The sequence below is a fragment of the Trachurus japonicus genome, chromosome 4 (assembly GCF_045865225.1).
Source record: "Trachurus japonicus isolate A0001 chromosome 4, Traja_1.0".
Lineage (NCBI taxonomy): Eukaryota > Metazoa > Chordata > Actinopteri > Carangiformes > Carangidae > Trachurus > Trachurus japonicus.
Genome location: NC_140910.1, coordinates 25,451,540 through 25,475,426, shown reverse-complemented (window position 1 = coordinate 25,475,426; position 23,887 = coordinate 25,451,540). Strand labels below are relative to the sequence as shown.

Here is a 23,887-nt window from a genome sequence, read left to right as displayed (position 1 = left end):
ATGAAAAGCAGAGAGACACAGACAGACAGACAGACAGAGAGTGCCCTGGTGATGCCTTGGCTTGCCTTTGCTCTGCCCAAACAACAAAAATGAGAGGGATTAACTGTTACCTATACTTAACATGCTGCATGCTGTGTTGCTTCCAGAGCTTTTAAAGAAACCGCTAATGCATCTGTGAACCCAGTTACTTGGAAGGACGTTGTGTTCCTCCTGGTTAACTGAAGCAGAAAGATGAGCAGGGCGCCTGCAGTGAGGATGAAACATGGAGGAGGAAAGTTTGATTATTCTGTGGGATTCCAGTGTCTCACTTCTGGAAAGTGAATCGGTTGGAAAGATGCCATTGTGGACGCGAGCCATTGGGTCATAAGGAAATTTAAAGAAGCAGTCATTCAAGTAGAAATGTGTAAATAAATAGCTGTTGGTTATACAGTACCCCCGTGTATGTAATTGAGCATAAATGTGTGTTTAGGTGTGAGGAATGGGGCATGTGTGCTTATACAGGCCTCTATTGTGTTATCTTGGAAGTGCATGGCAGTCTACCTGGATGACCTCATGGTTAGGCCCTCCACAAATGAGGAGAAGCAGAAGCATTGTGTTCGCCAAGAAGCACAGTGAGCGCGCTGAGGTCATAGTGAGATAGGGCTTGTGGAAACACTGATGCTCTCGCTAACATGACTGGCCTTGGAAACTACTCCCGCAGGAACCCCAAACACAGGACAGTAAAATCTCACTGGGCGGTCAGACAGGAGAGCAGACCAGGCGAAGTTCAGCCAAAAAAAGACCTGCTCTTTCCTCGGGTTTCAGGTTCAGCAGGCGAGGACATGCAGGTGAAATTGTGGATTTCTCGTAAAACTTCCCATCCACTTGAATGCGTTTCATAATATATGCTAATGTCACCTGGGTGGCAGCCATGCTTGCACTTCCTGCCTATAAATATATGAGAGACAGATGACCAGGAACATGAGGACAGGAAGAGGTATTTTGTAGAGTTTGTGTTGGTCCTTCGGCGTACCTATTTTCCGCAGCCACTGCCTCGTAAAAGTTTTAACATACTTCCTCCAAAATGACATCATTTCATGGCCCATTGAAATGATGTCATCGCAACCTGTTGGAGAGAAAAGGTTTTGTTTCATTGCGCTCCATCTCAAAAACCTGGGTACTGCAGCTCACTGTGCCATTTACAGAAACCCAGCGAAAATCCTCAAAGTGATTTTCTCTTGTTTATACATGTCTGATTAGAACTGGACCGCATCATAATATTCCTGCAGATAGGAAACGCTGATGGCCTGAACTTACTGTACGTCATTGTGAGTCAGTGTTTTGTTTAATATCAGCAGATGTTTTGAGTGAATCCTTTTTTGTGTCTGTGTGTTTCTTCTAGACGGAGGTCATGAAAGGAGCTCTGAAGGACCTGAATCTGAACCTTGTGGAGATGACTGATGAGAACGCCACACTGGATGGAGGAGACGTGCTTTTCACAGGTGGGCTCCACTGTCACCTCAGCCAATCAAATCTCATGAAGCCATCCGCCTGTGTTCGCTGCTGCTACTGCAGGACCTGCATTTGTGTAAAGGAGACATATTATGCCCCCTTTCCACAAATTAAAATAGTTCCCAGGTGTCTTAAAGACGTATCTGTGACATGCTTTGGTCAAAATACCCCAAGGATCAAACATCACAGTTCTTCTCATACTCTCAAAACAGCCCTGTTCAGAACGGCTGGTTTCAGTGCCTGTCCCTTTAAATGCAAATGAACCACTGCTTGCCCCACCCCACCCAGGTAGGGGTGGTATTATGCAAATTTGAGTCCTAGTTACATCACTGGAAGACAACTGAGGGAACAGCTTGTAAAACCATGTGGATTTCAACCGAACCTGCACATTACAAATTTCAAGATTGTCAATTCTCACATTGTGGGGGCCAGAAGGCAAGACAAACACCCAAATATATGTTAAAGAGCCTTCAAAAAGTGATTTTTTCATAATATGTCCCCTTTGGATCCAATTTCCTATCTGTTGGCTATACAGCGGATCTGTGCAGGGGCTGGAGCCAATCCAGCTGACATGCAGTCAGGCGAGGGGGTGGCATACACTCTGAACAGGTCACCAGTCCATCACGTGGCCAACATATAGAGACAAATGACTTCACACACTCACATTCACACCTACAGACAGTGTGGAGTTGCTAAATGGTCTACAGTAGTGTGCAGGTCTTTGGATGTGGAAGGAAGCAAGAGAACCCAGAGAACATGCAAACTCCATACAAAAAAGGGATCGATCCATGATGTACTGTAATCTTCTCATGACAGGAAAAAATGCAGCTTCTTCAACCTGTTACACAAATCCATGGATTGAAATATAAAGGCGGTATTGCTGTGAGACAGGCTAACTATGGCTTTTACATTTAGCACCATGTTGTTTGGAAGATGGGAGCAGGAAAACATGACAGAATCTGGCGCCATGGGGGCTATGACATTGTTATGAAATGCAGGCTCAGGTTCTATCTCCTGCGCTGCTCTGGTGACTTCAGCTTGTAATTGTTATTAAAATTTTAATTGTAGAGATAGAGATCTGAGTGTTCAGAACGCCCCTCGGTAGGAATATCTCGGATGGATCGGAGAACGCGCTGATGACTCTGCTTTCCTCAGTGCTTGTTGAGTGTTGCCCTGCAAAAAAAAAGATCAGTAGTTGCTTTCCGTCATGTTTTCTCAAACACAAGTTCACAGTGTGATGGTAAATGAACATCACCTCCCACACAGTCAAGAGGAAACAAATATTAGTTTTACACGCCTGGATGCTTTCAGTTTGACTTGCTGTGCTGCATACTGAACACTGAGGACAACAGGCAGCCTGGTAAAAATACAAATCTTCCAATAAGTCTCTGGTTGTCGCAAGCAGCTTAACACTTTGCAGGAGTCATTCATGTTTTTTTTCCAACTTGTTTAAATGTTTGATGTCAGAGATACTCTCTACGGCCTTAAACGAATACCGAGATGCTCAGGTCAAATATTTCAAAGCAGTGACATGGTGTGCATGTTTCTGATTGGCTGGCTGGTATCTGTTAAAGTCATATAACAGGGTACTGTTGTGTTGTGGCATTCTTCAGCTCTGTCTCATCTGTTATTTTTGCATCTCAAGACATGCAATGTGTTATTTGTTGCATAACACACTTGGCATATGTCATTCTTGATTCAAAACATAGTAAGGGGGTGGAGGGGTGGGGGGGTGGGGGCACTGGCTGACCACATGTAAACTGGAGCTTTTACTGCAGTCCATTAAGAAACGTGTATTGAATTCAAGTTAAAAAAATGAGTAAACAGGAAACGTCGGGGAACAGTGAGATAGCAGAGCCTGATCCTCCACAGTCACAGCTCACAGACAGTCGACTAAGTGAGCAGACGATTGCGTGTCTGTGTTTCGGGATCCTCCACACAAACATTCCTCTCGGCGGCCTCGATGACCCGGCCGCCGAGGCCCACTAAGCAGAATTTCCCCCCGAAAATAATCTCTGGCAGAAATGTTGTGTACAATATTGCATGGTCCAATCACATCAGCAGGACTCCAGGGCTCTCAACATGGGCCTCTTATTACTCTGGCATCAGGTAATAAAACTGATGAAGGCAGAGAAGCCAAAGCACGGTGGTCTTCATTAGCTTTCTGTACATTCTGTTACAGCAGTGTGCTGTGCTAAAAATGTGGGTCAGTGTCTTCTACACTGCGCAGGCCACAAGGAAAAAGCATAGTACACTTAATTGGGTTTCTAGACACTGGCTCTGTGCTCTCGTTCCTTCCAGCTGAAATCGGTTTCACATGGCAGGGCTAGAAACATTTCCTGTTGGCAGGGCCTCGGCTAACGGCTCATTTTGTAAAGGCTCAGCAGCTACATTAGGACCCCATCCCTGAGCTCAGTGTGCTGCAGCCTCGCCAGGCATTCAGGCCTCTGTCTGTTTGTGCCCCACCATACTGACCACAGTTGGCCTTTCTCACAGGCATGCATAAAGTACACACTGTGGTGGCTGCAGTGTTCGGCTACTGTTGCTCCGCAGGCTCCCTGGATGGATTCAACATTTTTAGTAGAGTCTCTTGCACTCACAGTTCCTTTCAAATACATCTTTCCATCTGTCTCATTTTGTCTTTATACAGATATTTGGATATTTTTGATTCTTTGCACAGGTCGTGAGTTCTTCGTTGGCCTTTCCAAGCGGACCAATCAGAGAGGAGCAGAGATCCTAGCTGATGCTTTTAAGGTGAGTTGAAGCAAAAAAAAATGCCTCAATTACAATTCATACTTGCATAGCGAAAGTAACATTACCTAGCTGATGGCAATTAAAGTGTTAGCAGCTCATTACACATCTGAAACACAAACTTAAACATGCATAAACTGATCGTCTTGGCCACATGGGGGCAAATTGAGCTGTAAATACAATGGCAGCATATTATCACTTAATGCTGGCGACATGGCAAATGTGTTAACAAACAGCTCCGTATTAACACTTCCCTAAAGAGCCCATTTACAAGGCTGCTCCACACGAGACACAAATGAGCGTGGTGAGATGAACCGAACAGTAAAGCTATGGATCATAAAACCAAAACAATGAGCTGAAAGTAGAGCCAAGGGGAGCTGCGGAGTGACGGTTACCAAATGATAAACAGAATAAAAGGGCAAATAAGTGGACAGGCACCAAAAAAGCACTTAAATTAACTCATTTGTTTACAGAGCGTAAACAGAGGTGAGATGCGGATGTCATGGAGGTCAGTGGTATAAGTGGGTGTAGTGTATGTGTGTGAATTGCAGCGAGTGGGTAAACACGATGAGCACATGGCACACGGAGCGTCTCTCTGAGGCTGACACCACGGCGTCAGACGTTATAGTAGTTGGCAGCAGGTGTAGCCCCGCCCACCAATCACCTGTCCCTGCAAGGGAGAAGCAAACAAAGCACAAGCTAACAGGTCAGAGGGCTGTCGTCGTGATCTCTGAGCCACTGTGACCCACACTTTATATAAAAGTATTGATTAGAGCAGCTGGAGTGAAAACAGGAATTTGTCTTACTGTTTCTTTAAAGGAACACAAATAAATTCGACAATATACACCCAGGTCAGCCCCAAGACTGTAAATACACTAGGTTTTTCATGGGGAATTCAGTTGAATCATAATGGAAATTGTATTGCAGTGCATTTAACCTGTTGTTCGGATCACTGCACAGTAATAGTATAAATGGAAACCTTGAGGCGGACTCCTGTGAAGACACAGTCACCACTCTGCCTTGTTTAGTCTCTGAGCATCAGCCTGCTCTGAGTGATCAGGCGTCACAAAAAAGAGAGAGGAAGAGATAAATAGGTTATCAATCATAAAAGCTTTATGGCAGGAAGATAACAGCATCATCACTCCATTAATTTTGCTTTTTTCCCATTCTGTTCCACTTCAATTTCTGCCTCCAACCATCTCTGTCTCACTCCACCCATCCTCTTTCTGTCCATTATATCCATCCTTCATACATCCTCCTCTGCCTCTGTCTCCTCCTTTATGTGTATTCACTTTGCTGTGCTTGCCTGTGTGGACGTCTGACTTTCATGTCTGCATCGAGGCTACACTGTGTTACCAACCAATTAACTGCACACAGACCGTTTCTATATTGCTGGAAACAACAAACAAACAGACATAGGGGAAGTTGGATCGATTGTTCACCTATTGACACAAAAATGAGGGTAACATGAACACTTGTGCAATTAAAACAGGTCTGTTTCTACTCGGGTTATGTTGCACCACTGGAGCCGAGCACCCCAGCGATTATTGATGGATGCAGCTATAAAAGAATCCCAGTGGCAATTAGGCCTCAGCTGGCCTGGAGGCCTTTTTAATCAGCTATTGATGCAAACCTCTGCCACCTCTGTACACAGTAATTAAACAAGCAGTTGATGACACTGATTAAAACGGTGACTTGGGAGAGAAAACACCTCTCCCCTATGAAGGATTTCACAGACACTTTCTCTCCGTGCTGTGATTAATTACATCAACCTGTCTACTCATCTCTGTCGCATTGACAGACTGTTCCCACTTAGAGGGAAAAGTGTTTTTCACAATCCTCATAATTTAAAGCAATTAGGCCTCGTTTGAACGACACTGTCATCTTCAGTTAATACCGCCGCTGCAGAAACTTAAATTGGATGATTTGACTCTGGGCTAATTTGTTTTTTCAGGTCTTAAAAATGTGATTTGCAGTTTAAGATTAAGAGCTGTCAAAACTAATTTTCTCTTCCTTTTCACTTGGATACATTTGGTGTTATCTTTCCCATATTCAGAGGCACTCAAGCCAGGGGAAATGTTCCTTAATAACCAAGAACATGGCCACTGTAGTTCTTCCCATATGCACCTTCCTCTCCCTTTAAATACCGACCGTGGTCCAAATCTGCGGCTGAAAGTCGTCCCAACAAGTGGACTATTTAATCCTCTGTGACCACAGTAACTCAGCTGTTTTAGGATTTTTCTTTTTAGCCTTTTTTAAAAATGTTTTTGTGACCCATTTTTTAAAAGATTTATGTCTTCACGAGGAACAAATGGGCTCGAGGCTTGAAAAACCGCGGGCGGGGGAGGGGCAGGGGGAAGCTGAGAGACAGACGGACTAATGCATTGTTGGTTTTGGTCTGATTTGTTGACAATATGAAAAATATTGATCGCCAGCCGCGTCGCCTTGAAATGAAATCCAACAGCAGCGTGTGTGTGTGTGTGTATAAGCCTGCTCTGTGTCTCTTTTCAGCCTTTGTTAACGTCACTGATTTTGTATTTCAAATGATTTCACCATATTGTCTTTTCCAACTACTTTATGACTAATATAACTGCGCCGCGGCCTGACCTTGATAATCAAAACTGGGCCCAACGATCTCCACTCCCATATGACACAGGCGTCCAAAGGAAATATTCGGGAAAAATATCCCAAACATCACTGAAATAACAGATTTGTTTCAGGGAGGATTTTAGGCATGCAGTCTACAAACAGAGTCACAGTGTGGGCCATGAAAACAGACTGATCCTATCTGTCTTGTTTACTGTTATTGTAATGTGGAGAAGTTTTATACTGTAGACTTTATGTGTATCACTCTGAGAGACCATGACAAAAGAGTAAAGTTCAGAGTTGGGTCATGGCACCAAGAGTTCAGCACATTACGGTAACCTGAATGGTTTTATTGTAGTGCTTCCATCTTCCCCATCTGTATCTGATTTGAATTCCTCATTATGGATTCCTCTGTGTTTTCTGTTATCTTTGATAAGACGGGACTTAATGATGCGTCTCTGGCAAATGACACAAGGAAAAACCACTTGAGCGTCCACTATTGTTTTTTCCGTTTTTTATCTGATCGATTCCCTCTATCAATGTTGTTTTTTCCTTTCATTATCAAATTAAGGATCACTTTGTTGCCAGGTTTGTTTAGCACTCAACAACTGCGTACAGATGTTGCAGCCGCCGTTTCTTTATGGCCCCTACAGAGGTCGCGGCAATTGGTGCTGATGCCGTTGATGGGATCAGTCTGTTCGGGAAGTAATCTCGAGGTTACACCACTTTGTTTCTGTTACAGCTAAAAGGTGTCGACCCCTAATTTGTACCAATGAGACAATAGCATCGACACAGAAATCTGATGCACATCTGGGTTCATCCAAAGGGTCTTTTCCTGCCTGTGCAGTGCAGATGAAAAGCTACGGTCTCTCATTTTAATTGCTTGAAGGATTTATCTTGATAAGGGAAATGGTTTGACTCACATGTCTAATTTTACACAGAAACTTCCTGTTGATGGATAAGGAAAGAAGAAAGTCCAGATTACATAATCCCCAGTTGTCCTTCTGTATCTTCTAAACAAGTGCCAAGGAAAGAGTTCAGGAAAACATCAAGGATGAGGGAATTTACGTTTCTCACATGATAAGCTGCCAAGCGCTATTCTGTGTTTCAGTCACAATACCTATCTCAGTGAATCACACACAGCACTACAATGCAGCTAATCATGCCGTACAAACATCGACCGTAAAAGTGTTAACATACACTTGAATGGAAAATGGTACAATCGAGTGTAACGATGGAAAATGTACACAATACTTCATGGAGTTTTATGAACCTAGAGCTATAAAAACCCATTCAAAACATATTATGTGATTAAGAAAACACATGGACGTCAGTACAAGAAGTTATTTTCTTAGGCACAAACCAGAATTTATAGCCGCATAAATGTATTCGCATAGATTCAGGAAGGAAAGGTCCTGGAAAATAAGCTTAAAGCCTCATATCCTATCATAATTCAAATTATAGCTTGGTATCACCTCAAGGTTTATAGATCTCAGTAGGACACAACTCTGGCTGTAGCGATTCCCCAAAGACTTACACTGTGTCACCAACCATGAGGCCTGAATCAAAAGCCTAATCAATCAGCTTCAAAGCAGGAAACTCTCCCAGTCCAGTGAATCAAAATCAAAATAAAGTCGCCGGTAAAATAATGTTGTTTCGACAGGGTATGCTGTAATTCTTCAAATATGGACTCTAGGCTTTAATTCTTGAAACAAGGCGGCCTCCAGCTGACGTTTTAATGAAAGGGTCAGTCCAACATCAACTGTCGAAGGCTGAAGATAAATAAAACACTATAGGACCCTCTACAGTGCCGTGCAACTGATCCTCCACCAAAATGAACCATAATACAGTGTCGGTGTAGTTGAACGCTGAAAAACATATTTTCTCAATCAGCTTCTCACTATGAGCCATGTGATTCGACATAAATCCAGAGGTCGAAAAGCTTCAGTCATTCGACGTCGTTTGTGTTTTTGATTTTCTCTCTGGTTTGATGTGGAAAATGTGATGTCATTCAATCCCACGGACCAATCAGAGTTGAGAGACACTTCAAACAACAGTGTGACAACAGTTGTTGTGTTGTTTGCTTGTGTTGCCATAACTGTCATCAAACCGCTCCCACACAAACCTGATGCAGTCAGTTTTCTACTGGTAACTAAGGGTGTTTTTACATTCTTTAAAAAGAAAGAAAGAAGATTATTGCTTTTTTTAGTAATCATGCCTATTATGTAGTTTTAGATAAGTGATAAAGGCGGCTTCACATTTCAGAGATGGCTTAACCAAAGGCTGAGCTCAGGTCTTAAGAAAGCTGTTGAGTGGCAGTCTTCTGAAGTGAAACTGTAAAACTTGAGCTTTTATAACACTTCTCATGACAACATTTGGTTTGCAACATCCTGCAGCCAGAGAAAGCCCCTCCAATCAGACTCCTACAAGTTGCTCTGTAATCTCCCATGAGCCCTCAGTTCAGTGACATCATCTTCCAGACACTCCTGCTGTTTCCGCCCCTGAGCTGCCCACTACTTTATTTTAAAGGCCACCCGAGGCCCCGTCTAATGATACTGCACAAACCATTACAGTGCTCTTTATTTATTTATATATTTATGTATTATATAAAAGACAATATGAGATGGTTTCACTCATACTAAGTGGAGCCGCGGTGCTTTGTTGTGATTGCGATTCACTGACAAAGGAAGACTTACAGTACACTTAGTCATCATATCTCTATAATCCAATGCAATGTGGTACAGTAGCCTATTATACTGTAAGTGCTACATTTTTATGAATATCATCTCATTAGGATTAAACTGCATGGATTTAGTTTCTATTATTTTTTCAACCACAAATGGGGAACCATTACATTTTACACTTATTTCAACTACTGATGTTATTTACCACATCGTATTCATCAGGTTTCTGCTTCTGCAATAAGATTGTTCTCCTCTTCTCTGCTCCAGGAGAGAGGAGACATTAATTGAAATACATTTTTATGGCCTGCCTCTGTTCTGTCCTCATGAAGCTTATCGTTATATACTGCGTTTTTGCTAAACCTGATTGAACTGTGTGTTGCAGGACTACGCTGTGTCTACTGTGCCTGTGCTGGAGGGGCTGCACCTGAAAAGCTTCTGCAGCATGGGGGGGCCGGGCCTTATAGTCATCGGCTCCAGTGAACCAGCACAGAAAGCCCTCAAGGTATGTGTGTGTGTTTGTGTTTGTGTGTGTGTGTGTGTGTGTGTGTTGTATGTACAGTAGGAAGCAGAGTCCTGTTAATATGATACGATCCATTCTTATGAATGTGATATCTCAGGAATACCTGGAGGGAATTTCCTTACTTTCGGCACAAATGTTCATTTGACTCCAAGGTTGAACTGAATCCGATTTGGTTGTCAGAGCTCAAAGGTCAAGGTGACTGTGACCTCGCGAAACACAACACACACTCTTACTTAGCTATTTATAAGATAATCGTGACACGATCCCACATGAATTATTTTACATGATAAAATGATGAAGTGATGACATCTTATATCCAAAAGGTCAAAGGTCAGCATCAGTGTGACCTCAAAAGTTTTTGCAAATCTGTTTGCATAGAGATAGATGTAAACTGCAAGTTGACTGGTTGGCAGAGGCAAACAACCGGAGGCGGTCGCTGTAGTTTTTTTTTTGTTTTTTTTCTTGGCTCAATCCAGTTGGTATGAACCTCTTTTTTTTCCTCTCATTCTGCAAAGTATTCAGCAAGAATAACACTACAAGACAGGACATCACACATGTTGATTCAGAACAGACTCCCTTACTTACAGCCTGATGGCTGCTTCCCTCTGTAAGCACATTGAAACCACCTGTCACCTTAATCCTTCCTCATTAATTCATATTCTCAGCTAATCTGTGGGGATTGCCCCTGGCGCTCACACTCCAGCTTCAATTACAAAGGTATTGTCCCTCCATTAAACAGCTTGAGCTCATTTTGCTCCAAAGGCTTCTGAATCGATCAGACTTTGTTGCATCAATGGAAACCCAAGGGATGCTTCAGGACGACATGAAGCAGAGACAGTTTCACTCCCTGACTGAGGGAGATTGTCTCACAAAGAGGGGTCATAAATCTCGGCCCATCCCTCTGATGGAATTATTAAAATCCACAAACATCAATACGTGAGGCAGCATGTGAACCTTTTTTTTAATGATACACATGCAGTACATCTAATTACATAAGTATGAAGAATTAGACACACAAGCGCATACACCCTTGGCTTTGACAGATCCTCGCTGGCACGGCTCCTCACTTGCCTCCTAGTGTGATATCTCCCCCTACTGGCTAAGTGTGGCTTGGATGTCAAGAAAAAAAAAAAAAAAAATCACCTAGTGAGTCTCAGGGGCAATTAAAACCAAACCATCAGACAGCACTTCCTAATGAGGCAAAGCACTTGAGAGAAACACAGGGTCAGATTTGTTGGGTTGTGATTGCGTTTGCACTGCTGAAGCGCACACAAGAAGAACTCCAACAATACATTCATAAACATATGTGCTAATTAATTTTATATCCCAGCATTGACTCGTTAAGATTCCTGCCTGTTTGATCACCCCAGTAATTAGCTATTGGAGCGAGGAGTGGCCGTTAGCGAGACTTAATGACAGACTGCTCGCTTCCTAATTACAGCTTACGTCACCCTCCTCTCTTGCAGCAATTAGCTCCTGTTTTAAAGGGACTTTTAACAACCCTGGATTTGTAATTAGGTAATGTTCTCTTTGTGGGGGGAGTGAGATCTTATGAATGCCGTTCTAATGAATTCAGAGTGGCTGCTTTGGATGTGGATGCAGCTCTTATGTATACCCTTAAACAAAGACACTTTGTGCAAATCAAAGCTGGAGCCTGACTAATTCTGTTTATCTTAATGAACTGAGTTTTGCAGCTGTAAGATATTCACTGAGACCAGAGCAGGATGTGATCTGATTCTCAACTGGGGTTTAGTCACGTGGGTTCATTTTAATGCATGAAAAAGTGTAGATCTATAATGTATCTCACTTAATCTGCTTTTACTCTGACTGTTTCTCTTCAACAATTAGCATATTTATATCTGTAGACCAGGTGTAGTTCCCTTACTGTGTTTAGTTCCCACTCCCCTGCGATGAGAATACACACTGACCTTAGGGATTTCGTCATCCATCTGCCACTGTCGCTGCCAAGCCTCTGTCATGAAGTCATCATCCCCAAATATCTGCCTGTGTCAGTGAATGCAATACCCACTCCCTGTTCTCTCGCACTCTACACCCTCGCTGCGTTACCGTTCACTGAGCCCTCTTTGATTCATGAGGTCATTACACTCGACCGGTCAGCATTTGATCTTCACCTCAAGGTTGTTTACACGCTCGAGTTTTATAGATAATGAGGTGACAACACAGTGAAGGTCATAAATGCATGATAACCAAATCCTGATTATAAGCAAACCCACATATACACACACTACTAATAAGATACCAGATACTCTGCATTAATGATGATAAATCTGATGAGTTAGCACGTACTGTATGTCTTCATAGCAGGGAACGTGCCATGTATGGCTTTGGAGCATCAGGTTTCTCTGCCTGTAATGTCAGACTGAGGCTGTGAGTCAGCTGCAGTGTTGAAGAGCAGCAGCTGATAGCACACGTTACCTCACACAAGACCCATACTACATACTGTACTAATTCTATTCACACTAACTGGAAAAGCTACTGTTTAAGCCATTAGCATTGAAAAATATGAACATACTTTTCATGCCGTCCTTGTAGTATAAAGATATATGTGAGGTCAGATGTCAGAATACGCCTGTGGGGGGGAATATAACCATCACAGGTCATATTCCCCAGATACAAATCAAGCTGTTTTCTCAAAAATGTCATATTTTTGGTTGTTGTTGTTGTTTTTACCACCGCCCACAACACATTAGCTTACTATGTGTGCTATCTTAGTTTGGCCCGTTATCATGTTAACATTTGCTAAAGTCATCAGACAAGCAGGCAAGTCTGCTCTGAAACAACAAACACTGTCCTGTCATGTGTGTGTGTGTGTGTGTGTGTGTGTGTGTTGGACAGCTGAGAGAATGAATTTTTGAGGTTAGAGATCATATTATTAGACCACATCCAAACTGCGGCATAAATATTTGTGATGAATCATATCTTAATCCATCCATTAGTTTAGATATTTAACAAAAAATCCAAAAGAAAAATCCATCACACTGCTACAGAGGCAAAAAAACAACCAAAAAACTGATGACTTTTACAGTTTGAATGATCAGGAACAGATCCATATATGGCCGATGAACGCTTGGTTTCCTTGCCAGTGATGTTATCATTGAGTCACTGAGTCAGCTGCAGAGTCAGACAGCAGCTGATAATATTTCATAGTTTATCCACAAATGTGAATTTTGTTTTTAGGGAAGTGTTCAGAAATGTGTTATCTTAGTATTATCAGAGATGTACTGTGTCCTCCGCTCCCCTCCCTTTCCTTCCCTTCCCGTTCACGTCAGCTGCACATCAGACACCTCAGGGTGCAACCGTAAACACTCCATATAGGCCAATAATATATCCAGGGTGAGAGAGTGTCAAGGAACTATAACAAACTGTTGTTGTACATCAACAGGAAACAATTTCAGTCTCATTTCCCGAACGGATTTGGAAGCAGCCCTGAGAAGGATTCGTCACGTATCTGTTGCTGTTGCTCATCAGTGACAAAATTGTAAAAGTTTTAAAGGCTCTTGGAAGAATTTATCCGACACGCATTGTAAATACTCAAAAATCCAGATTATGCAACTACACAGGGGACAGCATCAGCTCCGGTAAATTGTCTGAATATTTTTTTTGTTAACTTAAGATTGTCATTGCCCAGGGTGGTGATGTTGGTAGGGCGGTGGGGGTTTATTACCTTCCAGTAAACATTTTGTTTTAGCAGCTCTGACTAAGCACATTCTGCTGCCCAGTTACCACTCTGTGAATTAACTGGACCTCAGCCACTGTCCAGAGGCAAGACGCCGCTAATTTGCTGTAGCTTTATGCTTGGCCATGAGCCAGGAGGTCCTACAATATGTAAAGAACATAGTTCTCCTTTGTTTCTTTTGTTCTTAAACACACAGAAAAAGATGCATAAATCTAAATAAGGTACAGTACTGACGGTAGCCAGGCAAACTCATGTTCGCAGGAGCTGCTGGAAATCTCATGTAATTATTCAAAAACAGGCAGTGACTGATATAAACTTACCTTTTAAGGTTTTTTTTTTTTTTTTTACTTTGGTAGGCCTGAGGCTTGAACAAATTAAAACTTAAGTAACACAAATGAATAATCTGGCTTTATATTGACTGGTTGGGACAGAGAACCCAGTGTTCCATGAGTCAGGTGAATTTTCTAAGGATTTAATTGCATTTCATGGATCAGAACTTTACACGAAGCACGATGAAATCTTGCTGTAGGACATTTTCCTTACACCCCCTCGAATAGTTTTTTTTTCTCCCCTCTCTGTTTTTACTAAGAAAATGAGATGTTTTAGAGACACAGAGTAAAGCAGGAACAACTGTGATCTTTGGTGGAGTCAACGTTTATTCTAATCTCTACCACTCTTAATCCCCCTGTGTGTGAGAGACAGTGTTGGCGGTCACGCACATGGACAGTGTTTTCATTTAGGGCTGCTGCAATCACGTAACACACCCACAAGTGACCTGGGAATGTGTCTGGTCTGGTTACACACACACACACACACACACACACACATTGACACACACAATGCTCGTACTCCACCCTGCAGCCCCTGCGCTCAGAAACGGCAACGTCAGCTCCTATGAAGTTGATCTGATAGATTTTTGCATTGTCAGTCATTTGTAGAGCTTTGTTCCTTTTATAATTATTTGTCATTTATAAATCAATAGCGAGTTCATTCCATCAGATGTACAAACATATGAGTCACCACAACAATCTGAATTTACTTCTTCAGACTTTGTTTTTGACTAAAAAGCTCTAATACTGCGATGCTCTTTGCACTTCCCAGAGTTCACTGTTCCCTGTAGTAACAGGTCCAGTCCTTAGGCTGTGACAGATTTTTCCCTTTTTAATTTAATGATGGGTTTTACTGTTCACACTAACTACACAATTGTTCTTCTATTTATTCCCACCAAGCACAGTTATTACTGCCAGAAACATTAAATGTGTCACTTCCTGTGTGCTAGATAGATTTATTTTTTCCCAGGAAAGCCCGAGCAGAGCCCTGAGAGCAGCACTTTTGCTGTTGGTAATAATAGACCGCTATTTATTGTGACAATAACTCATGTTTTTCAAGGTACAAGGATTGTGAGTGTGTTTACCTCATTATACAAGTCGTATAATGCAAAGCGATCCATATTTCTACATCAGTGACACAACAAAGGGCCGTTTCCGTCTCAGTGAGCACGCTGGTCTTCCCTGTTTCAGCAGACGTAGTTAGTGGGAAGCGAAATGAAAACATCTTCAGCCACAAAGCCCATTGTGTTCACAAGCCACACACTGTCCTCCCACACGTCTAGTTGTATGTCATCACTTTCCATCACCGCCACTCCTCTAAAGCTACATGTGCGTCAGGCTGACGTCACACATTCTGGATGCAGAGTTGATGCTAAAGGTCACATCTGATGTCCAATCTTTACATTTGCACATTTTCTTTTCCCGTCATTTAAAATATCAATAATAACTTTATTTGATTGGTAATCTAAAGCAAATAATCCACTTAATCTGCAACAGTAGAAGGTGAGAGAAAGATGAGCAACAAAGAAGCACCAAATAAAAATAATAAAAAAGCGACAGACGAGACGACCCCCATATCAGGTAGAAATCTCACTCCTCAAAATATTGGTGACTGTTGATGCCTTGGATTTTTTCTTTCTTTTCTTTTTTTTTTAAAGTCGCTCTCCACCTCCCCTCCTTGTCTCTGAGGTATCCGTCCGCAGATGTTCAGCTCATAAACATTAAGAGGCACCTGCCTCTCCTCTGGTCATAACATCCTCACCCCCCCGACTTCCACTTGGCAACACGGGCGTCTTCTCAGCCGCTCTCCCCCCACCGCCCGTCCCACCTTCCACTCTTTCAGATTACATAAATAACATGACATCTGCTGAGAAAGAATGTCTGTCTGCTCCTGTGTTCTCCATTAAGACCCCCCAGGCCCCGAGAGTGGTTTTGGCCGCAGCAGAGAGACGTGGTGCTGCGCTCGGGACTGTGGCCTTTTTCCTCAGACTTAAAGTGTCTGATAGTCTGAATGAGTGTTTTCTGTCTGTCTGTCTCTCTGTCTGTCTGAAAGCCCTGCGGACTCTCACCGGCTGCGTTACCTCATTGTCTATTCTCTGTCTGTCTGTTATCTTTGTGTGCAGATCATGCAGCAGATGAGCGACCATCGCTATGACAAGCTGACGGTGCCCGATGACCTCGCTGCCAACTGCGTCTACATGAATCTGCCTAATAAGGGACATGTGCTCATGCACTGCACGCCAGATGAGTATCCAGAGAGTGCAAAGGTAACGGCCAGCTTCCTTTCACACCCATAGACGGTAACTGTGTCTCACAACCACACACACATACAGAGTCCCACATTCATTTACAATCCTGCGGTTGCACCTTTGGGAGGAAGAAACGCAGTCAGGGCAGCCAGGCTGGTTTAGCGGCTCAGATTTACAGAGCGGTGGCCTTTGTTGCCTTTCATCCTGTCCAGACCTGGGAGAAAAACAACTGGCCGGAGAGGGAAACCCAGCACAAGCTGCATGGTTGTTTTACACAGACCACTGCAGGTTAACCACAGCCAGGGCTGGTTTCTGACAAAGGACCCTGCAGTTTGATGTGAAGTGGCCTTTTGTGGACGAGGCTCAGACTGCAGAATGCCAGACAGACACGTTGAGGTCTGAAGGAAAAACATATTATTAGCTTCTTCTTTTTTTTCTTCTCTGAGTGAGTTAATCATCAAAATAGTTCTTCAAGCTGCTACAACTGAAGTCTGTGCATCAACAATGGGTCAAGTGTCTACATGTCTGTGGAAGCAGCTCACACAGGCTCTGCAGTTTGATTTCTTTAAACTCATTGTTGTGTGAAGTGTCTGCAACTTTTACTGTTATGGTTATTTCCTGCCACTATAATCAATATAATAATACTGATAATGATATCTAATGAGATAATAACTCCACTGTACCTGCTGGGCAGATAAACAAAGCAATCAGCCGCAGTAGCTGGTGAACACAGTGAAGCATTTAGCAGCAGATATTTCCCTCAGGAGTTGTTGGGAGAGCAGACCACATGCTAACACCTTGTAATGTTGCTGTCTCTCTGTGAAGGAAGTGTAAATAAGCCACTGACTGCGAACATGTTTGCTTCATTAACGTCAAAAGTGAAAAAAAATGTCAGTGTAGTGATTACAGCTTGTTGTGCTTCCTTGAAGATGCCTTAAGTACCGTTAATATTTTCATTTACAAAAACACACAAATGATTTAATCCTTAATATGACAGCAAATTACAAAATTATAATTGATGCATCTTGTTTCTGCATTTCTTTTAACTTATTATTTGTATCCTTGTTGCCTAGTGATTTAAAATAAAGGCAAAGTACCAAAAATGTATCTGTAAAGAGAGATGCTTTTCTGAGTGATAATCCAGATGAGGTTAATATGTTTTTGTACTGATGATTGTCGAGCTGGCTCCTGTTTCAGGAGCTCATCAGGGAAACCTCTGGAGAAATGTGCAAGGATCAAACTCATTTCAGAGAGAGGCTGAAGAGTTTCCCTGGGCGTCTTCTGAAGAGAGCCCGTCTAGAAGCCTGCATTCATGTTAAACTGGATGAAAACCATAGGCTTTCATACAGTGACCTACTTGAAAACACCTACGAGAGATGTTCCTTTCACTCGTGGCACTTAAATATCATTTTCTAGCAGTAGCTCAACGTGAATGATATGTTATTGTCTCACTCCGTCTGTGGGGTTTGGGAAAGGCTGAGCAGGAGCCGTGTTATTTAGATGCTTTGGGGTCACTTCACATTACAAGGATCCTTCACAAGGATTCTCACAGGATCAAACCCAACATCCTGCAATCTGCAGAGACAGTGCCCAGACCTCAAAATGTACTCTGTGGTTAAAACCCCAACCTCCGCAGCTATTTTTAGAAGGAAGAATTCACAAAATTATGCGTCTTTGGACTCTCATCCATAGTGAAGGCTCCGTTTTTTCCAGGAAGATTAACTGTAGGAATTTAACTCTAGCATAATAAAATCTATTTGTGTACCTCCTGCTTCCTGCGTTGATAGCACCTTTTAACGGACCATTTGGAGCAATATTTGAGAAATGTGCATTTTCCTCCGTGATCCAGTTTCCCTTTATACCATTCAAACCCACCAAGAAACTGGACTGCAACCCAGTTTTGGTCCCAAACTGGTGTTTAAGAAGCTAAAATAGCAGGGATAGTTTTATCAGCTTTAACTCTGGTGCCTTGTTGTACAGTAGGCCTCAGTTGTCTCACGTTTTCCCAAGGGAACTTGTTGCTTGTTCCCCTTCAATGAGATGTGGAGATTTTCTCAGCACAATCGCCGAGACGCTCTGAAAGTCTTGTGCTGCTTTCTAACTCTAAACATTGTCTGTCCTAATCTCCGGTCTATTTTTAGTTTCGCTCATGAAGTTACATAAGAGTTCCACATTAACAAAGGCAGGGGGTCATGAGAGAGGATTGGTGGGGTCGGAGGGGGCGGAGACGGGGGCATCTTTAATGGTTAGCAGTGGCGACGGCTCTGGAAGGGCTCGGTGAAGAGATAAAGAAAATGAGCTAGACAAAAGGCCCAGTGAAATATAGCAGCTTCTGCTGTGTGTGGGACCATGCCACCCCCCACCCCGACCCCACATATAAATCTCAACCGCAGTAATGAGAACTCGGCTGGAAACGATCAAAAAAAGAGACACTTCGGAGACGCAGATGCTATAAACAGCAGGGGGATTTACTGGTGTTTTTTTGGGAGGGGAGTTATTCAAAAGCACAACAACTGACCCCTCCGATCATGTGGTCTAGATGGAAAGGATTCTGGACAGCGTTCGATTTGTTTGTCCACCAGTTTCAGATTGAAAATGCCATGAAGTTGACATTTCACCGGACAGATTGCCATGACACTGGATTCACACACATTCACAGAGCCCAGACGATGAGGGAGACGTCCTCACAGCTATTGGATTGATTGCCATGACATTTGCTACAAACATTTGTGTTTCCCCTCCCACGGTTAACTGTAATAACTGCACTGATCCCCCTAAGTTCAACTAGTGACATCATCAGATCACAGTTTGTTTGTCTAAGGATTAAGTTTGTGACCAAATATCTGCAAAAACAAATGACATCACATCAGCTTGAGCTACACTTTCTGTCGATGTGCAACATCCCCTGTTGCATTAGCACTGTCATTGCAAGCATGTTAATATGTTGACATTAGCATTTAGCTCACAGCACTGCTAAGCCTGAGTGCAGCCTCATAGAGCTGCTGGCAAGGCCACGCACTCCTTTCCTGTCTGTCATGAGCACTTACACGTGCAGTTGTTTCAGGATGATGATGTTACCAATTTCAATGAGGCAATTATGTAAAAACGATATGGAAATACTCATTAACGGCGTATTCCTCGGTGGTATAATGGGGTTACATGAGAGGATGATGGTGCAGAGCTAATGTTCAAATTATTTAAAGAGGGCCCTGACCTGTACTGCTGCCCACATTACACATAATGGCTTGGGTCGAGAAGAATCAGGAGTTATAAGGCACGGCTGTGGTTTTTAACATGGCATCTGACTCACCAGAGGCTTCATCAGCTATATTGCATCATGAGATAAGAATTTGTTTAGTTGGTCCCTCTGGCTGTGCCGCAAGGCCTCGCTCAGTATCACAGCAGGGTTGAAATGAGAGTTTAAAGAGAAAAATATCCTGGTTTGGACGTCTGGTAGGAAAACACTGGTTTTCTTCTGGAAAATGTCCACAGGGTGACACACTACTTTACGAGGGTCTTTGGAGGATGTCGTAATAGTTCTCACTCCCATCTTTTTTATATTTTGCCGCGAGAGCAGGAAACCTTGCTGAATGCTTGTTCTCCTACTTCACATTTGGTTTCTCTCTGCAGGGCTTTTATATCAACACAATATTTTCAAGTTGACAAATAAACACAAGTGTTGCATAAGTCCTGCCTGACAGTTTCCCTGCTGCCTGCTAAGCTGTGCCTTTAGCCCTTTTTCTGAAGAACCGTCTGCAGCGCCGTGCTGGTCAATACCTGGAGCGCTGCCTCATAGATCTGGTACACGAGGGCAGAGCAGAGCAGGAACAGCTGTTGCCATGACAACGTCTATTTTGTATTTGGTTATTTCTTTAACATAAAGAGCGAGACTCTCGATTCCCCAAATGTAGCAACTAAAAAACATGTTTTTCCAGTGATATTTGGCCTAAAACGTTGATAATCCATTGACTTTCAGCTGACATGAGTTTGTAATAACCGACAGTAATTTCTAAACATAACAACCTAAGAAGGCGGGACAAGTCAGTTTTTCCACTGACGGCCTTGTTTGTGCGTCCCGCAGGTGTTCGAGAAGTTGAAGGACCACATGCTGATCCCCGTGTCCAACATGGAGAAGGTCAAAGTGGATGGAGCCCTCACATGCTGCTCTGTGCTCATCAACAAGAAGGGCAACATCTGAGCACGCCCTGCAGGGGAGTGGGGTGGGAGGGGTGGGGTGGGGGGGATGGGGTGGGGTGTCTCAGTGCACGGTAACCAGGCAGAGCTTGTGTCCAATCACCAAGGATCCCGAGGTTTAACTAAACTATCTTGGTACTTAGAAGAGGGAGACGTTTAGGGCGAGTTTGTTGATGCTGAGGGACAAAGAAAACATCACTTTTTACCCCCCAAAAAAACACTCAAATCACATTAAAAGGTTTTACAGTGTGCCAACAGTTCAGCTGGCACAACACACAGTTAGTTACAGGTTTTCTATGTCTCTATAAGAGTTAGACTCCAGCATTAAAATTAGTTATTTTGTTCTTAATTTGGTTTTATTCTAACATTTTCTAAACAAAGCTGAATACGAAGCAACTGACCCATGTTAAGCCATATGTTCCTAATGGTATTTGTTCTTAACTGCAGATAATTACAGTATTATTCTAATTATTCTAATTAACTAATGATCCCTGCAGCCCCCAGCTTGTGTATGTGTAGACCACTCCTCGCACTGGACCAAGAAAACCACATGGATCTGTTTGAGGAATACTCTGGGTGGCCATTGAAAAGTCTTACCAATGTTGCACTGCAGATTTATATATTACATAACTAACAGGCATCAACAATGAAAAAATGTATACAGTTGGTTTTTACTGTTTACACACACCCGTTTTAACTGTGATTTAATTTTTTTTTTTTCTTTTGGTGTGTTTGGTTATGTAATTCAAATGGGACTCATTTTTCAAGAACTGCATTTTGGGTCACGATGGAGGATGAAAGAAACGAATCTCGCTCCTGCTGTAAGATGAAAAAACCTAAATGTCACTGTTGCTCGTTAGCAGCTCTTTAAGCTCGTTTGTTCAATTTCCTGCTGTTTTTCAAAAGTTGGTGCTGTGGTACAATTCATGATTGTCCTGTTGTTTCAAAGCCACTAACAAAACCACTGTGTATTTTTAGAAAGGATGAGTTGATTTCTTATTCTAAAAAAAAAAATGCAGTTCTTGAGGTTCCTGCTTTTTTTTGTGATTTGATATGATTTTGTGATCGATATTGAAAGTGTTGCCATCGAGACCTGAGGTGCTCTTACCTTTCATGACTATTGCTTACTCATCGCTGCCATTGATTGTAGAGAGAGAGAGTACTGGAGACTTGTTGACTGATCCTTATCACTTGCCACCAGCTAAGCAAAGCTCACAGTAGCCTGTTCATTTCCTCTACTAGAACCATCTGTGACCGTTTTGCTGCAGCACTTTTTTTTTTTGCTTCCCTCCTGGTAAACATTTCTTATTTGTGGACTTGCAGACTTAATCACCTGTACTGTGCCAACCCTGCAGAGGACAGATATGAGCTGCCTGTGCTGGAAATGGATGTTTTCATTATTATAAGATGAACTAAGCTCTTCATTTATTCCAACATAACACCTCTTCTCCTTTTTTTTTTTTATGTGCAATGCGTGTATGGAAAAATCTGTGACTTTTTGCTCCTGCTGAATGAATCTGAAGGCCCTGTAGTTTTCTCACATCATTGGTTCTGCCTGTGTTGTCGATTACACTGGTTCTCTTTTTCTTTTTTTTTTGCTACAAAACTGACTTGAAGCATGCTGTGAAACTGATGTCAGCTCCACTAAATCTAATAGCACCAAATGTGAGTGCAGTGAGAGAGTTTGCACTCAGCATGCAGAACAAGCTAACTTGCCCTGTTGGTGTGTTTCCATGTGTGTCCACGATGGAAGCTGCCAGCAGGCGTTTAAAAGGCTGTCGATTAGCGCTGTTGTTGTGGCCTTGTCTCCGTTGTTGCTTAATTCGAGTGTTAGGCCTGTAGATATGACATCACAGTCCATGTGTACTGTAAATACACTAAAAGACTGTATGTTAAAGCCCGACACATTTGAAACTATGTTGTTTCTCATAGTGATTGTAAGTGAAAGTTGAGGAAATGACATCAGGAGGTGAGTCAACCTCCCTCCATAGACATTTGCGTATGGGCAAGTGGGCAGTGATGAAACATGGAAAGAATTCCTGTTGGGAGGAGAGGCTTGTACGCCAGTAAACACTGACTCTCTTAAACTTCTCTGTCTCTCTCTTGACTGTCTTACTCTCAACATTCGCTTTCTCCCACACTCTGCTATTGCCTCATACACGATTCTGGGCTAATTTATGGCCATGATATCATACAGTTTGGCAAAACACTGTAGATGTGATGGTCTGCCATTAAAGTGTGACACTAGTAGTATATTTTACAGAGGGTGGCTCACTGGATGCAGGCTGATAGCATAGTTGCAAAGCATCCAGTTGTGACTCTCATGCAGTTACTACAGAAAGCTGAGCCAGTCATACACTGTCTGATCACATGGCAGCCATTTGGTTTTTACATTGTCATCAACTCGCACATTTCTCACCTCCACTGACTCTACAGCTCTGTAACCTTTTCCTACTGCTGATTTAAAATCAAATTAACGTTTAATACATTCTTGGTTCTTGGCTGGCGAGGCTGCATGTGAGTAACTGCTCGTGACTTTGTTGAACGTTCGTGTTTATCCTCTTACTAACCCCCCTCTCTCATCCCAGTAGTCATGATGTTGTGATTGCCCGTGTTTCAACTCAGGTCTCTTGGTTTTCATTCAAGTTGTGAGTCATAATTATTTGACACATGTTAAATTGATCCTTTCATCTACTTTGTGTAATAAATTAACATCTAGCATTCAGCTGTGTTGAACTTTTTTAATTGAGGTTAAAGTTATCCCCGAGGTGGTGTGGAGGTTAACTTCAGATTACTCATCATGGATGAATGTTTTTACATTTCTGAATTTGTTTAACAGCCTTTGACAAGGTTAGTAAGATCGTAAGGTTTCTCCAGGTGTGATGATACAAACCTGAACATGGAAACAATCCAACTGTTGTCTCATTGTCAGTGGTGTAAGTTAGGGCTCTCATCACTGTCTGTTGATATCTGCTGCCACCTACTGGCACAAAGATGCAAAATCTACAAAAACAAGGTTTATATGCAGGTACACACCAGTGCTGTTCAGCAGTTTGTCCAATGTTATGGTTTTGAAGTGCACATAATAAGGAAGTTCAAATGTTTGACTTTAAAGAAAGTGCAACTGGAAGAAATTTGGTTTTATTATTTATTGCCAAAAATACAAAACATCCGAGTTATAACGTAACATAATGAAAAAAACATACTCATTTCAGTTGTTGTTTGGAAAGAGATGATAAGATAGGAAAGGTTCAGTAGAAAAGAATTGCTACATATCATGTACTTTAGCCCCCTCTAGTGGGTTTCTGAGGAACATTTGCAACTTATTTAAAAAAAAATCCACAAATGATACTGTACATATAATATAAATGAGTTAACAACAAACA

The 23,887-nt window shown here is 42.4% G+C and overlaps 1 protein-coding gene across 2 annotated transcripts in view; it reads left to right on the top strand.

The window, feature by feature from the left end:
• Positions 1-23,226, top strand: part of ddah1 (dimethylarginine dimethylaminohydrolase 1) — a 79,280-nt gene extending 56,054 nt beyond the window's left edge. For both annotated transcript variants that reach the window (XM_085774959.1, XM_085774958.1), the window contains 5 exons: positions 1,382-1,481; positions 4,172-4,245; positions 9,895-10,014; positions 16,182-16,325; positions 20,389-23,226. In XM_085774959.1, coding sequence (XP_085631085.1) covers positions 1,382-1,481; positions 4,172-4,245; positions 9,895-10,014; positions 16,182-16,325; positions 20,389-20,505 — 555 coding nt within the window. In that variant the 3' untranslated portion in view covers positions 20,506-23,226. The remainder of the gene's footprint in view (positions 1-1,381; positions 1,482-4,171; positions 4,246-9,894; positions 10,015-16,181; positions 16,326-20,388) is intronic.
• The last annotated feature ends 661 nt before the right edge of the window (positions 23,227-23,887 follow it).